The sequence below is a fragment of the Nicotiana attenuata genome, unplaced genomic scaffold (assembly GCF_001879085.1).
Source record: "Nicotiana attenuata strain UT unplaced genomic scaffold, NIATTr2, whole genome shotgun sequence".
NCBI classification, from domain to species: domain Eukaryota; kingdom Viridiplantae; phylum Streptophyta; class Magnoliopsida; order Solanales; family Solanaceae; genus Nicotiana; species Nicotiana attenuata.
The window spans coordinates 72,070-87,886 of record NW_017674314.1 but is presented as its reverse complement, the minus strand read 5'-3'; the positions used below and the strand labels follow the sequence as shown (position 1 = coordinate 87,886).

General features: G+C 41.2%; 1 protein-coding gene across 1 annotated transcript; it reads left to right on the top strand.

The window, feature by feature from the left end:
- The first annotated feature begins 10,785 nt into the window (after nucleotides 1-10,785).
- On the top strand, nucleotides 10,786-14,430 carry LOC109218395. The gene is made up of 2 exons (XM_019382762.1): nucleotides 10,786-11,115; nucleotides 14,305-14,430. Exons 1-2 carry the CDS (start codon nucleotides 10,786-10,788, stop codon nucleotides 14,428-14,430), a joined length of 456 nt encoding a protein of 151 aa, XP_019238307.1.
- The last annotated feature ends 1,387 nt before the right edge of the window (nucleotides 14,431-15,817 follow it).

Genomic DNA, 15,817 nt, shown 5'->3' with positions numbered 1-15,817 from the left:
GGGTCATTCATATGTCGACGTATAGCCCATTCCTTATACTCATGGGTTTCAGAGGTTTCCAATCCTACACACCCCTACGTGTCATGCGCCAGCTAGGGAGAGAGCAAAAGAGGCCCCAGGTTGAGGATATGCATCTGTTTGTCTGGGAATTCAAGGGAGAGGAACTTCTAAGGGAGTCATATGCACAAAAGGTTAGGTTCGGTAGTAGGTTTTCTAACTTGGATGAGATGGTATCCGATCATAAACGTGGAGAGGTGAGCCTCGCGTATCTTGAGTGATTTCACAACTAGGCGATACCGGAGCAATGGCCAGAAAGATCCATAAGGAATCAATTTGATTGGGAGGTGAGATTCGGAACAGAGTTGGGCTGGCTACAAAAGAGATGAAAAGGGATTATGAACCAACTTTTGGAGCACTACAAGAAGATCTCTGTAAGGCCTCGTGAAAATTTTTACTCAAACCCGAGATCTCGTAGTTGCAAGTTAGGAATATGTGTTAGAAATTCGTAAAATTTTTTGCGGCTCGCAAGCTCGCTGAGGTTCGGACCCTTTGGATTGATCTATGCATTAAAAAGTTATGGAATAATATTTTTCAGAAGAGTGCGTTTTCTGCGGTCCATTATGCGGTCACATAATAGCTATGCGGACCGCATAGTCGCCGCAAAGTGAGGCAGTTTGACGGTAATTTTGAGGTCAACTATGCGGCCAACTATGCGATCGCATAATCAATATGCGGGCCGCATAGTCATTGCATAATCCCCTTGGAATTTTGCGAGGGGCAGTTCTGCGGTGCATTATGCGATCGCAGAACAGGTATGTGGACTGCATTCCTGTCGCATACTCGGGTAGTGTGCTCAGGTTTTTGAAGCCATTTTTGCGGTCCCTTTTGCGGGCCGCATGTCAATTATGCGATCGCAGATTTGTGTCGGGGCTCCTAATTTCTAATTTTCTTATCCGACCCCATGTCGATATATTATATGCTACCCTTCATTTTAGGCCTATTTTCTGATGCATTTAGAGAGAGAGAGAGAGGGTCCTAGAGGGAGAAGGGGTTCTTCATCAACATTCCTCCTAAGATCTTGCTTAAACCTTGAAAATTTGTTAAGAAAGGCACCTAGGTCTTCTTCCTAAAGGGTAAGGTATTATAACCCAAGCTCTTAATTACTAGATATAACTAGGATAGACCATTAGAAGGGTAATCCATGAGGATGGGGGCGGATATCTTGCATGCATGAGTTCTTAAAGTTTTTGGTGAGGCCTTGAGCTAAGGATGGGATGAGGGATGGTAGGATCTTTCACAAAAAGGTTTTAAAAGTGTAATGCACGCTTAGTGTTCGAAAATATGCTCAAATGAGCTAGAACTATGATCACCTATCTAATTTGTGGTTCAATTTGTCATGTTCCCAAGAGATTGACGTTGCTAAGAGTCTCGGAGTATAGTAAGGAAAGCTCAATCAAGGTATGTAGGCTAAAAGTTCTCTCTCGGAAGTGAATTCCATGTTGTTTTTGTAAGTTTAAGTGTGGTTTGTCTACCAAAGTGGTATAGCCTTGAGTCATAGTTTAAAAGAAGGTTAGTATACTAATTGGGTGAGAAGAATTCGATCTGTTTAATGCTCCTAGCTGCTCTTATGTTGTACTAAATTCCTTGATTGAATGTGTCTATTTGTTGATAAACTGTAAAGTTGTTTGGAATGAATCGAATGAGAAGAGGTGAAACTAATTATGAAATAAGCCTCGACCCAACTATTAGGAACTAACTTCAAAAGAAATATAGAATGGCCTAAAGGTCTTATGCCCGAACTATGCCCATAAGTGGTTGTTCTAGATATTCCTTTGTCTTATAAATACATTCAATGTAATGCTAGTCCTTACACTTTCCGATATTGAAATTGTACAATTGTCACATTGGGACAAAGAATAATTTAAGGATAATTGAGGTGATTGCTTGCTTATAACACCAATGTGTATTTCAATTGTTGGTTGGCATGTCCCTCTTTGGGAAGAATCCCTTGTATTTGATGTTTCCATTACTAATGAACTTGAAAATATGTGATTCCTGGAATATTTGGTACATTTATATTGGTTGATGATCCTTGGAAATAAAGGAGATGAAAATGTGGAAAACTAAAAATGCGGCCTTCGTTCCATAAACAAGATGAACCTTGTGAAAGGCCCAAAGGGCCAAAGAAATATTGTTATCGAGAGACATTGAGAACATTAATGAAACTATAAAATGTGAAAGACATTGAGGTAAGCATAGTTGTATTATGCTATATTTGTATACTTGTATTTATACACAATTGTGTGCAATATCCAATCAAATCAAAAATGTTTTTGGGAGTATCATTAGCAAAAACCGAGGAAGGGTGGGTCATAAGCCTCATACCTGAAACTAAATGTGCCGGTGTAGGGGTGGATCGTGGTTATTCCCCTTAATTGGGATGAACTTGGTAACATTTGTAAATTGGTAACGCCAACCCACACGGCATTATGGGAAGGCAGCTTAGCCGATTGGGCCATGATCGGATGCCATGCCGCACACATGGTGGCATTGTGCTGGGAATCAAAACTAGAAATTCAAAACTGGAGATTGTGATTGTGGTACATGTCTCCAAAGGGACGACCTAGCCGATCGGGTCGTGATCGGACTCTGTGCTAACAAAGACGGTGGTATAACTCATATCGCTGTTAATGATCTCCCAACCAAAAATTATATATTATTTTCGTAAACTAGAAGACTTATATGTTTCAAATTGGATGCTTGCATGTTGTAGGTTTTGGCTTACTGTTTCATGGTTTCTTTGCTTGTATGGTTATTCTATTATGAAAGAGGACTTTTAGCCTTACATACTAGTGCTATTCGATGGTGCTAACGCCTCTTTTGCCGGGGGCGCTGTATCGTTTAATGATACAGGTGGTTCCACAACGAGCGGCATCGGCCAGTGATAGCGGTATTCTCTTCCCAGCAGACTTGGTGAGCCCCACTCTATCCCGGGGCCATGTCATGTATCTTTTGTTCATTTTCTCATCACGTTTTGAGGTATAGCCGGAGCCTTGTTGCCGGCATTTCCCTATTACTCTTCTATTGTATTTAGAGGCTCCGTTGATGTTGGGACTCAAGACTAGAAATGTTAGTATTTGATAAGTATGCTTTTCATTAAGCTTGTAAACTTGTAATATTTTGAAAACTATGAATGAAGTCATTAACGGAAATGAAGTGAAAGTTGCTAATGGAAGATTGCCTAGTGTTTTGATAAAATGGGATAACATTCCCTCTTTATTCATGAACTAGTTTGGGTAGAATGAAATCTAACAGGCTTGCTCAGTCGGGTTTACTCGGTTGAGTGCCGGTCACGTTCCACGGTTTTGGGGCGTGACAATCTCGGCATCGTTAAAGTGGACAAGGATCTGCAGTATAATGCTTTCGAGAAAGAGAAAGCTCACTGGGAACGAGAGAAGAGGGCACTCAAGGCCCAAATTAGGCAGAAAAACAAAGTCACAACCGTTCAGCAACAAGAAGAAAGGGAAGCCAAGTTCAAGGTGATCCGTGATCATGAGCGCAGAGGTTTTTCTCCATTAATCCAAGGTCTAAGGGATCAGTAAGAGGGAGTTGAGTCAAGTAAGGAGCGCCAGATTGCAGAGTTTGAAATAGAAAGAGATCACTACCAAAAAGTGATCGATCGGTTAGAGGGGAGTCAATAGAAGTTCGGCGCCAGAGAAATATGGCCTCGGAGCGTGAGCATGAAGCGTTTGATCTAGACGAAACCTATGGTCTGCGAAATCAAGAGTTGCATTTGGCTCAGGATCACATTAAGGGAAAGATCCTCGAGGTATCCACATATACCTCCCGAGCATGTAGGAGTTGCTTGGAAATGACTCCTGAGCGGTTTGCAAAAGTTTCATTAAATGTCGCCCGTCACATATCTGCAGACTTAAACACCTTGACTACAGTGGTGCTGGTGGATTCTACTGCAGAGATCAGAGTCTTCTTTTAGTTGGCCGCCCACTTTGATTGTCCCTTTGTTTTCATCGAGTCTGTAAGAGTCTTTTTGGTGTTTGAGTCTTGTTGTTTTGCCTTTTAACATATAAAGTCCGTCTGAGTCAAGTCTGGTCTTTGTTTAAATGATTTTTGATGTAAATTTTTATTTTTAAGTCTTGTATCAAAATAAAACAAAAACAAAAAAAGGGAAAAATTTGCAAATCAATGAAAATGATTTTGTTTTAGAAAAATTCGAAAATGAACCAAAAAGATTTTTGTTTTTGTAAATAAGTAAAAAAAAGAAAAAAAAAATAGTCGTGTCCTGAGCTACGTGATGATCTAATTCATGCAGCGACATGATAAATAGGCTATCGAAATATCGTTCAAAGACTCTAAAATGAGGGATCAAGTTGAGGCGAGTGAAAAAAAAATGAAAAAAGAGAGAAGAAAATAAGAGTGTCAATAAGAAGCAATCTGATAAGCCGGAATGAAACATGAAGCCTTCCAAAAGCATGTTAGAAATGGTGATACTGTTAGGAGCATGTCATATTACGTGTGATTCATATTTATAAAATGCTTAACCTTAACACGTTAGTTGTCTCTTATATAGTAAACTTAAGGTGGTTGGTTTGTGGTGAAACTAGTAACACATCATTATTTCACCAGATATAAGGGAAAAATAGCATTGGCTAACAATGATGAAATCGAGTTGGTCAATGACGACCCCCAAGGTCGGTCAGTTGATCAAGAGTCGGAGGAAGTAAGAAGATTGAAACAGCAACTGTTTGATGTGTATCAGGCTTTGGTCTCCGGTCAGCCTCATCCTCAGGGTCCCTCAGAGGGAACTTCCACCGTACCCCTGGCTACTCAGCCACCGCTCCATGCAATGAGAGATCACATTCTACCACCAGGGTATGTGTCAAATTACAGCTTCCCTGCTGCCCCTGGTACCTCTAATGTCCGACCCCCAGTCGCACCTGTCAGGAATACCCCCTTGTAGTGTCTGATGCGCCAGCATATACAATCCTGCCACCGCGTCCTATGATGAGGCCAAACGATGAGCTAAATCTCATGCTTTATGATGGCCAATACTACTCTCCAAATATTACTTTCAAGTTCTCGGCTCCATAAAATCAAACTCCTCAATACAAGTCACCTATAATAACTGAAAAGGTTGTCAAGACGGGTGAGCCAGATGAGATGGTCAGAAAAATAAAAAGCCTTGAGCAGAACATAAAACATAAAAGGAATAGGTGGTCACGAAAGTGTTTCATTCAGTGATCTATGTATGTTCCCTTATATCCATTTTCCACCAGGGTTCAAGACCCCAAAATTTGAGAAATATGATGTACACGACGACTCTATTGCCAACTTGAAAAGGTATTTCAACCAGCTGGGGGGTGCAGGAGGAAAGAAGATTTGCGGATGTCTTATTTTGGCGATAGTCTGGTGGAGGTAGCCTCTGAATGGTTCATTGACCAAGATATCTCCCACTGGCATGTTTGGACGATATGGCCCATGCCCAAGTCAAACAATTTCAGTACAATATTGATATTGCGCCAGATCGTAATTCCATGTCCAATATGAAGAAAAAGCCAATTGAAAGCTTTAGGCAGTATACCATCAAGTGGAGGGAGAAAACGGCTAGACTCAACCACCCATGAATAACCACGATTTGATCACTATTTTTCTAGAGGCTCAGGATCCTGATTACTTCCGAAATATGATATCCGCAATGGGTAGACCTTTTGCAGAAGCGATCAAATAAGGGGGATGGTCGAAAATGGCCTCAAGACTGGCAGAATTGTAAGTCAAGCTGCTCTCAAAGCCACCACCCAAGCAATCCAAAATAGATAGGGAAGTTTGGCAAATAGAAAGAAGAGAGATGAAGGGTCCATGATGACTTCGGATCCAGGGAAATTCAAAGAGGGGCAACACACCCTTATATGCAAGTTCAGCAAGGGCAGTCCAGCTACCCTCAACATTACTATCCACAGCCAATTCCTCAATACACTATGGGCCCACTACAGTACATTGTGTTTAATGCCCAGTCTTATGCTCGGCCTGCCAATCAACAGGTACGGGCACCAGCTTCAAGGATCCCCCAACTTCAGCAGCAAAATTTTCGGGCACCCTACAATGCTCGTCCCAGGCAAGATTATGGTCGAAGTAGAGATCGGTGGAGAAAATCACTCCTTTGACTGAATCATACTCTAGTCTGTTCCAGAAGTTGAAGCAGATGGGCGTGATTGGACCCATCGCTCCCCACCATATGCATCCCGATCCACATGGATTTCAAGCAAATGCTAGATGTGAATATCATTCAGGTGCCCCGAGGTATAGAACTGATGATTGTTGGACTCTAAAAAGCGCCATATAAAGACTCATCGCTGAAAAGTTAATTGTGGTAACAAATGGCGAAGACCCTCCAAATGTGACAAACAACCTGTTGCCAACACATAATGATGTTCATTTTGTGGGAATGATTGGCCGAGATCAAGAATACAAGCCGGTTGGTTGAGCAAAAATGACAGTGGGAACGATTAAAGAAGGAATACGACTGGAAGTAAGTCCAAGCCGAGATGTACCGTTGATTGTGAAAGGTGCCCAGTGCTCAGAGAAGGCAACTTTATTTGTTCCAAAATTCTCGAGGTTGGAAGTACGCTCCAGTTTTCCAAGCCCAAGGTTGTATTTCCTTGGAGGCCACTCCATCACAAGGTAGAATCAGGGCGGTACAAAAGGTATAACAGAGCCGATCATAATCAAGACCGCCTTACAACCCCGTGTGAAAAACACGAAAACCATTCCTTGGAACTACAACAAAACTGTGGTGACCTACAAAGGCAAGGAAATCATAGAAGAAGTGGGGAAAACTGGTGGTTTGACTCGATCGGGGATGTGTTACTCTATAGAAGAGTTGAGAAAGTACAAACAAATTAGAGAATGCCAAATGCCAATAAATAAACCGGTCACTAAATAAGAGGCGGAAAAGTTTTTGAAAAAGATAAAAGTTTAGAATTACTCAATCATTGACATGGACATGGAAACTTCTTATAACTTTCTTCTGGGAAGGCCATGGATCCATATGGCTCGAGCCGTGTCATCCACCTTGCATCAGATACTCAAGTTCAAACATGACAAGTAAGAAATTATTATTCACAGAGAAGATGAGTCATCCATTTATAAAGACCCGTTAATCCCGTGTATTGAGGCCAAGGAAGGGTGTGAGTCCATTGTCTATCAGACTTTCAAAGTGGTTGTTGTGGACCAAGTTGAATAAGGAAAGCCCATTCTGCATCCTTGTCTTTCCGCCATATCTGTAATGGTGGCTGTACTCATGCTGAGACAGGGTTATGAGCCAGGAAAAGACCTGGGGGAATCACTGCAAGGGATTTGAGAACCCATTTCTTCCTTTAGTAACAAGGGTACTTTTAGCTTAGGCTTCAGGCCAACACAAGCAGACATAGGCAAAGCCAAGCACCGCAAAAAGCATGGGTGGGACTTGCAAAAACCGACCCCTCACATTTTATACACTTTTGTCAATACACGACTCCAACATGGTCAAAATTCCTTGCCGCAGGAAAACATTTATGAAATTTGCCATGGCCTCAGCCAAATGTTTTCTGAAGTGAATATGATCCAGACTGGTTAAGGTACTAGTCATGCCGATATGAAACTAATTGACCCAGACACCATGCTCAACAATTGGGAAGCAACTCCTCTCCCTACAAGGAAGGAGACTTGGTAATTTGCTTTTGCAGCATCTTTTTTGTATTAGGTTACTTTCAGGGTTGTAATCCAAACATCTCAGTATGATTGTTTTGTTTTGATGTTAACCCTTCTATCCTTTCAAATTCAATGAAATGCAGTTCAGTTTCGTATTAAGTTATGTATCTTTTCCTTTTTTCTAATTCTTGTCATTTTGTTTCCATTTGAATTTTGTTAGTGCCTCTTTAATAATATGACATGCATGCGGAATTCACGCCCAGATCTTAAAAACTGTCTAAATTCGAAATAATGCATCAAGAGGTTGAATATGACGACAATGAAGTTGTTGAGGAAATAAAAAGAGAGTTGGAGAAATTTGAAAACAAGCCCAAGCACAACCTCTATGAAATTGAGTCAATTAACATCGGAAATTTTGAAGAAATCAGAGAATCAAAAGATAAGTATTCACAGCGAACAAAAAACTAGAGATCCCTTGTTTCAGATTTTATTTGAATACATAGATGTGTTTGCTTGGTCTTATGATGATATGTCGGGTTTAAGTGATGATCTAGTGGTTCATAAGCTTCACGCGTATCCTGACTTTCCACCAGTCCAACAAAAGCAACAAAAATTTAAAACGGACATGAAAGATAAAACCAAAGAGGAAATTATGAAGCAATTGAGCGCTAATGTACTCAGAGCCGCCCGATACACTATGTTGGTGGCAAATGTTGTGCCTATTCCAAAGAAGGATGGAAAAACTAGAGGTGTGTTGACTACAGAGACTTGAACAAAGTGAGTCCAAAGGATAACTTTCCTTTAACAAACATCCACATCCTTGTAGATAATTGCGCAAAGCATGAGATACAATCTTTTGTAGATTGCTATGCCAGATACCACCAGATTCTAATGGATGAGGACGATGTAGAAAAGACCGCTTTCACCACTCCATGGGAGTACGTATTATTACAAGGTCATGACATTCGGTTTGAAGAATGCAGGGGGAACGTACATGAGGGCCATGACCACCATTTAGAGATTGAAGTATATGTCGATGATGTCGTCATAAAGTCAAAGACACAGGATGATCATGTGTGCGATTTGAAAACGTTCTTCGAATGGCTGCGAAGGTATGACCTTAAGCTCAATCCACCCAAGTGTGCATTTGGGGTTCCGTCTAGGAAGATCCTCGGTTTTATAGTTAGCCGAAGAGGCATCGAATTGGATCCATCGATAAAAGTCCATTTGAGATCTGCCACCCCCGAAGAACAAAACTGAAATCATGAGTTTGCTCGGGAGATTGAACTACATCAATAGGTTCATTTCTCAGCACACAACATGTGCGAGCCCATCTTTAAGTTGCTGAAAAAGGATGCTACTATCAAGTGGACGGAGGATTTCCAAATTGCTTTTGACAGGATCAAAGATTATTTGTCAAAACCCCCTGTACTGGTCCCACCTGAACCTAGTAGGCCTTTGTTTATATATCTACTGGTGATGGATAATTCCTTTGGATGCGTTCTAGGGAAACATGATGCGACAGGCCAAAAGGAACATGGAATTTATTATTTGAGCCAGAAGTTCACCAGTTATGAGGTTAAGTATATCCTTTTAGAAAGGACATGTTGTGCCTTGATTTGGGTCGCTCAGAAGTTGAGGAGTTATCTTTTTGCCTACACTACTTACCTTATATCCTGAATGGATCCTTTGAAGTACATCTTCCAAAAGCCATTGCCCACTAATAGGCTCGTAAAATGGCAAATTCTGCTCATAAAGTTCGACATCATCTATGTCACTCGCACCGCAATAAAAGCGCAGGCTTTGGCAGATCATTTGGCAGAGAATCCAGTCGATGATGATTACGAGCCACTGAGCACATACTTCCCAGACGAAGAGGTCAACTCAATAGAGGAAGTAGTTCCAGACGACAACCATGTATGGAAAATGTATTTTGATGTGGCTTTCAATATCAAAGGAGTTGGGATCGGGGCAATCCTCATCTCACCTATTGGATAACACTACCCTCCAACGGTACGACTTCGATTCTTTTGTACCAATAATACGATAGTGTATGGGGCTCGTATCATAGGTCTAAAGATGGCCCTCAATATGGATGTGCATGAACTATTGATTATGGGAGATTCTGACTTGCTTATCCGGCAAGCCCAAGGCGAATGGAAGACTCGAGACATCAAGCTTATTGCATACAGACAATGTGTGGAAGACATGAGCAAAAGATTCAAATCCATCGAGTTCAGGTATATTCCTAGGTTTCACAACGAACTACTCGATACCTTGGCTACCTTAGCCTCGATGCTCCCTTATCCAGGCAACACTCATATTGATCCATTGGAAATTAAAGTTCGGGATCAACATGATTACTGCAATACTATTGAGCCGAGGGTCTTTCGAAAACAGTCTCTCTACCTCTTCAGGATAGGGGTAAGGTCTGCGTACACACTACTCTCCCCAGACCCCACTTGTGGGATTCTACTGGGTTGTTGTTGTTGTTGTTGTTGTTGTATTAAGACAGAACCAGATGGTGATTCATGGTATCATGACATAAAATGATTCCTGAAAACAAGGGAATACCCGGAGCATGCCATTGGAGATTAGAAAAGAACTATAAGGCGGCTTGCTGATGGTTTCTTCTTGAATGGGGAAATTTTGTACAAAAGGACCCCAATTTCGAACTTGTTGACATGCATAAGTGCATTTAGGTTTATGTAGACCTCATATGAATGGATATGTTTTGGTGAAGAAGATTCTGCGGCCAGGGTATTATTGGCTTACTATGGAGCGAGATTGCTTCAATGTTGTTTGCAAGTATCACCAATGCCAGATTCATGGCGACCTGATTCACTCACCTCTGTCAGACTCTCCTTGGCCTTTTGTAAATCCTTCAAATCAAGCCACAAAATTCAATCTATCATGAGTGCCCAATCCTCCTTCTCGCAGTATCGTCATGCTTGGGGAATGGATGTTATTGGGCCAATCGATCCAAAGGCTTCAAATGGTCATAGATTCATTTTGGTTACAATTGATTACTTCACCAAGTGGGTGGAGGCCGTCACTTTCAAAGCAGTCACCAAGAAAGCAATGGTAGATTTTGTTCATTCCAACATCATCTGTCGCTTTGGTATCCCAAAGAACAGTATCACTGACAATGCAGCCAATCTAAATAGTCATTTGATGAAGGAGGTTTGCGAGCAATTTAAAATTGTGCATCTCCACTCTACCCCTTACCATCCAAAAGCCAATGGAGCCGTTGAAGCGGCAAACAAGAACTTCAAGAATATTCTTAGGAAGATGATCCAAGGGTCCAGGCAATGGCATGAAAAATTGCATTTTGCTGTTTTGGGATACTGGACGAATGCTCGCACATCTGTTAGGGCAACTCCTTATCTGTTGGTATATGGAACTGAAGCTGTAATACTAGCTGAAGTCAAAATTCGCTCTCTCTGAATCATTATGGAATTGGAGATTGAAGACACTGAGTGGGTCAAGACCTGATTAGAATAGCTAATGCTGATTGCCAAAAATGGCTAGCAGTAGTGTGTTTTGGCTAGTTATACCAGCAAAGAATGGCACACACTTATAACAAGAAAGTACACCCAAGTCACTTTGAGGTAGGCCAACTCATTTTGAAATGCATCCTTCCGCACCAGGTAGAAGCTAAAGGAAAGTTCGCCCCGAACTGGCAACACCCTACATCATCAAGAAAGTGTTACCAAAAGAGGCCTTGCACTTGGTAGATGAAGAAAGACAGGTACCAGATATGACGATTAACGCAGATGCGGTCAAAAGATATTATGTTGATATATGCCCACCGCTGAACTTACACACATGATTTTCTCAGATCGAGATGATGAAGGCTATCATTGCTCACTATACCAAATAGGTATCACCCTTTTGTTAACCCTTTTGAGTCGTATTTGTCTTCTTTGTTTACCCTCTTTTTGGAACCTGTGCACTTGTAAAATCAAAAACGAAAAAAGGAAAAAAGAAAGAAAAAAGAAAAAAAATCATCAAATCTTCTGAGTTAGTTAACTATGTTCGACCTGATTTCGAATAGAATACGTAGGCAGCCTTACCCCGAGTTCGGTCCCATCACAACAAAAAATTCATATCCGCAATATTCTAGAACTAGGGAAAAAGTTTTTATCTTTTATTTTTTACGGCCTTTCTGTAAAAACGATTCCAAAAGTTGTAATTCAGTTCAAGGTTCTTTTCGCCTTTTCCCATTACGACCTTCTGATCGATCCCTAAGAATGTTAACTCCATGCCAAGGGAGTTGGACAACTTGCCGCATGTAACATCTTAGTCAAGAGCGGCGGCCAAAAAAATAAAGGAACAAAATGAGAGAGTCATATCGGTGAAAACCCACATGGGCAGCGTAAGGCGACAATGAGTAGAGAAATGAGAGAGTCTTATTGGTGAAAACCCATATGGGCATCATAAGGCGACAGTGAGTAGAGAAATGAGAGTGGTCAGTTAGCAAAAACCCGTAAAGGGGGCTACTAGCCGAATGGGGGTCTTCGATACTCCGGCATGAACACAACCTAGGCAATTTCAAGATGAATATTTGCGATGGATTTTGAGAATTAGACAGCTCCGACGGATCAGGCGTCAAGTCCAAAGTGCATGTCATGATTCATTAAAGTCGGCACATACGTCCAGATAAGTCTCCCTATTTCTCTCCCTGAAAGGGACACCTTTTGTTCAGACACAATTCCTTTTTCACTTTCATTTGGCCTTCTATTTTTTCCCATAATTTTTCTCTAAGTACGTTTCGGTCTAATGTTGCATAAAAAACGAATCAAAGAAATGGCTGCAAAACTGGCTACAGATTCCCCGTAATACCAAGCACAATTTGGGGCATATACAGCATTGACGAAGGCACAAATCAATCTGCGATCTCTTTCGATAAGCCGAACAAAGTGTCTTAAAGAAACTGAAAAGGTCACCTAAGCAAGACTTGCTTCATGAGAAAAGTTAATAAGCACTACAGATACAAATTGGTACTGGGTGCAAGACAACTAAGTTTGACTTTAAAGGAAAAATTTCCTTGCCATAGGGACAAGGGTTAGCGGTACCATGGACATCCGGGTATGAAACAGTCGAGGGAAACACCGAAAAGCCATGGTCTCCAGAAAGCGATACAGGGTACCCCGAGCATCTCGGTACCACACTGACATAATCGGTTCTTCGACAACACTGGTCGTGAATTCAAACTACTCAGGGCATCAAGGCCACAAATCGACCACCACTTTAAAAACTCATAATTTTTCTTTGTTTGAAACAGGAACAAAGCAGTGCAGAATGGCGATTCTCGAAAGACGAATGTCACCAAAGATAAGTTCCTCAAAATCTCCATTTTTAGCATGCATTACTACTGTTCATACCTCCTATTTTTGTAGCTTAACTCGGGTAGAACCCTTTCGCCTAGGGAGATCCATCTCATATTTTCGGGTAGAAGTACTCTTTGCTCAGGCTGTTTTACATAGCTTAACTCGAGTAGAACCTTTTTACCTAGGGGGATCCATCTCATATTTTCGGGTAGAAGTTCCCTTTGCTCATGCTGTTTTTCATAGCTTAACTCGGGTAGAACCTTTTTGCCTAGGGAGATCCAACTCATGTTTTCGGGTAGAAGTACTCTTCGCTCAGGTTGTTTTACATATCTTAACTCGGGTAGAACCTTTTCGCCTAGGAGGATCCATCACATATTTCCGGGTAGAACTACTCTTCGCTCGGTATGTTTTACGTAGCTTAACTCGGGTAGAACCTTTTAGCCTAGGGGGATCCAGCTCATATTTTCGGGTAGAAATACTCTTTGCTCAGGCTATTTTACGCAGCTTAACTCAGGAAGGACCTTTTCGCCTAGAGGGATTCAACAATTTATCAATAATATAGGGCGCCAACCCCTGGTAACATTTCCTTTAAATAACCCAGGGTACCAACCCCTAGTTATATTTCCTTTCAATAATAGAGGGTACCAACCCCTGGTTACATTCTTTCCTATGATACAGGGCGCCAACCCCTAGTTACATTCATGTTCTATGATACAGGGCGCCAACCCTTGGTTACATTTCCTAGTGATACAGGGCGCCAACCCCTTGTTACATTTCCTAGTGATACAGGGCGCCAACCCCTGGTTACATTCTCTTTCAGTTATACTGGGCGCCAACCCTTGGTTATATTCTCTCTTAGGGATACAGGGTGCCAATCCTTAGTTACATTCCTTTTACGTTTCCTATCGGGAATACATGGCACCATCCCCTGGTTACATTCTATTCCTTAATACAAAGGTAACAAGCCATGATTACATTTTCTTTCAGTAATACCAGGCGCCATCCCCAATTTATGTTCTCTCTCTTTAACACATGGTACTGTCACCTGGTTGCATATCCTCACATAGCTAGTTTATACGACTGTATTTGTCTTCCTTTCAACAAATTAGATAGTTTATAGATTTCTTTAATAACTCACGAAATTTTCCTAGTGCAAAACTAGGGCAAAAAATTTTTGTTCGTTTTGTTCGTCTTTGATGGCTTTGCAGGACCCTACCATGAAGTACAGATTGTGTCATTTAAAGCTTGCGATTTCGGTTCTCATTAGGAGAAAGAAGTTTTTGATCATAAGATAGTTGGAGTTAGTTTTGATAACGCGTCAGCAACTCAGCGTCTCAAGATTCATCTTCTCAATTCCAGATCAGGAAAGAAAGCAATCGAGAATGAGCCATAAACTTTTTTCAAAGAGCATCAAGATACAATCGTAGGTCAACACAAGCGAGCAGGTCAAGAATCAAGATTTGACTCTAGAAGACACATAGATAGGAACTTTGTATCTCTTAGATAACATGCATATGTAGTTCTCTTTTCTTTTTCTTTTGATGTAAGCAGCAAGTGACAATAACAACAACATCAGCAACATCAGTTTTAACTCCAGTGTCCGATAGTCCCAGCTACCAAATTTACCCAGAACTACATGGCATTCTGTCACGACCCCAAACCGGGCCAGGTCATGATGGCGCCTCTCGTGAAGACAAGGCCAGCCGACACCATTCCCAAACTCAGTTTTTTAACAGTTTAATAAGTCTATTTAAGTCATTTATAGGGATAAAACCCCAACAAGTATAGATTTAGTGAAATAAAACAAGTGCGAAAATAAATACAGCCCGACATCGGGGTGTCACTAGTCATGAGCATCTACCAAGGTCTGAATATGACAAGAGTCTAAAAATGTGCTAAATACAGTAATGGAAATGAGACGGAAGGAATCAACACCCGCTACCGGGTCCCGGAATACCTGAATCTGCACACGAGGTGCAGGGAGTAATGTGAGTACTCCAACCCAGTAAGTAATAAGAGTAAATAAAGACTGAGCAGTAGGAAAACAATGAATCCACATTTATGATAAACTCAATCAGCACAACAGGCTTCCAAATCAGAATACGAGTCAATCGTCTCATTTAAAATCCAGCTTTTGGGTAAAATCATTTGAAAAAATGCTTTCCAACAGTTTCAGTAGGGGTTCAATACCATTTATAATAAAATAGATGAAAACCATCATCGGCCCCTCGGGCGAAACATAGTTCGTATACAGCCCCTCGGGCATAACAGAAAATTCACAATCCTTTTCGTAGCTTAAAAACTTCAGTTTAAATGAAAGATTATTTAAAACATTTGTTCAACATTTTCAATAGAGGCTCGGTCTAAAGATGAGTGAAAACAGTAATTAAATCACCATGTTCAATGGAAACTCACTTTAAAGAGGAATGAAAACAGTAAATTCATAACTAGCCCCTCAGGCAAAACATCACTCCTGTACATGTATTATATATATAGCCCCTCGGGCAAGCCTTTTAGTCACTCGTGACTCAACTCTTACCAATCAGCACTCACACTCAGCACTCACACTCATTAGGTATCATATAGTAACCGATGCGGCGTGCAGCCCGATCCATATATATAGTCGACTGCGCTCACTGGGAGTGTGCAGACTCTGGAGGGGCTCCTACAGCCCAAGCGCTATATCGCTGCGGAGTGGAGCCCGATCCATATACATACATACATACATACATACATATATATATATATATATATATATATATATATATATATATATATAT

What these genes read in the sequence shown, in the direction of transcription:
- LOC109218395 (XM_019382762.1), top strand. Translation starts at nt 10,786, where the DNA reads ATGGTAGATTTTGTTCATTCCAACATCATCTGTCGCTTTGGTATCCCA. An exon ending in TGGTATATGGAACTGAAGCT is followed by an intron (nt 11,116 to 14,304) that starts GTAATACTAGCT and finishes GGTTCTCATTAG; the next exon opens with GAGAAAGAAGTTTTTGATCA.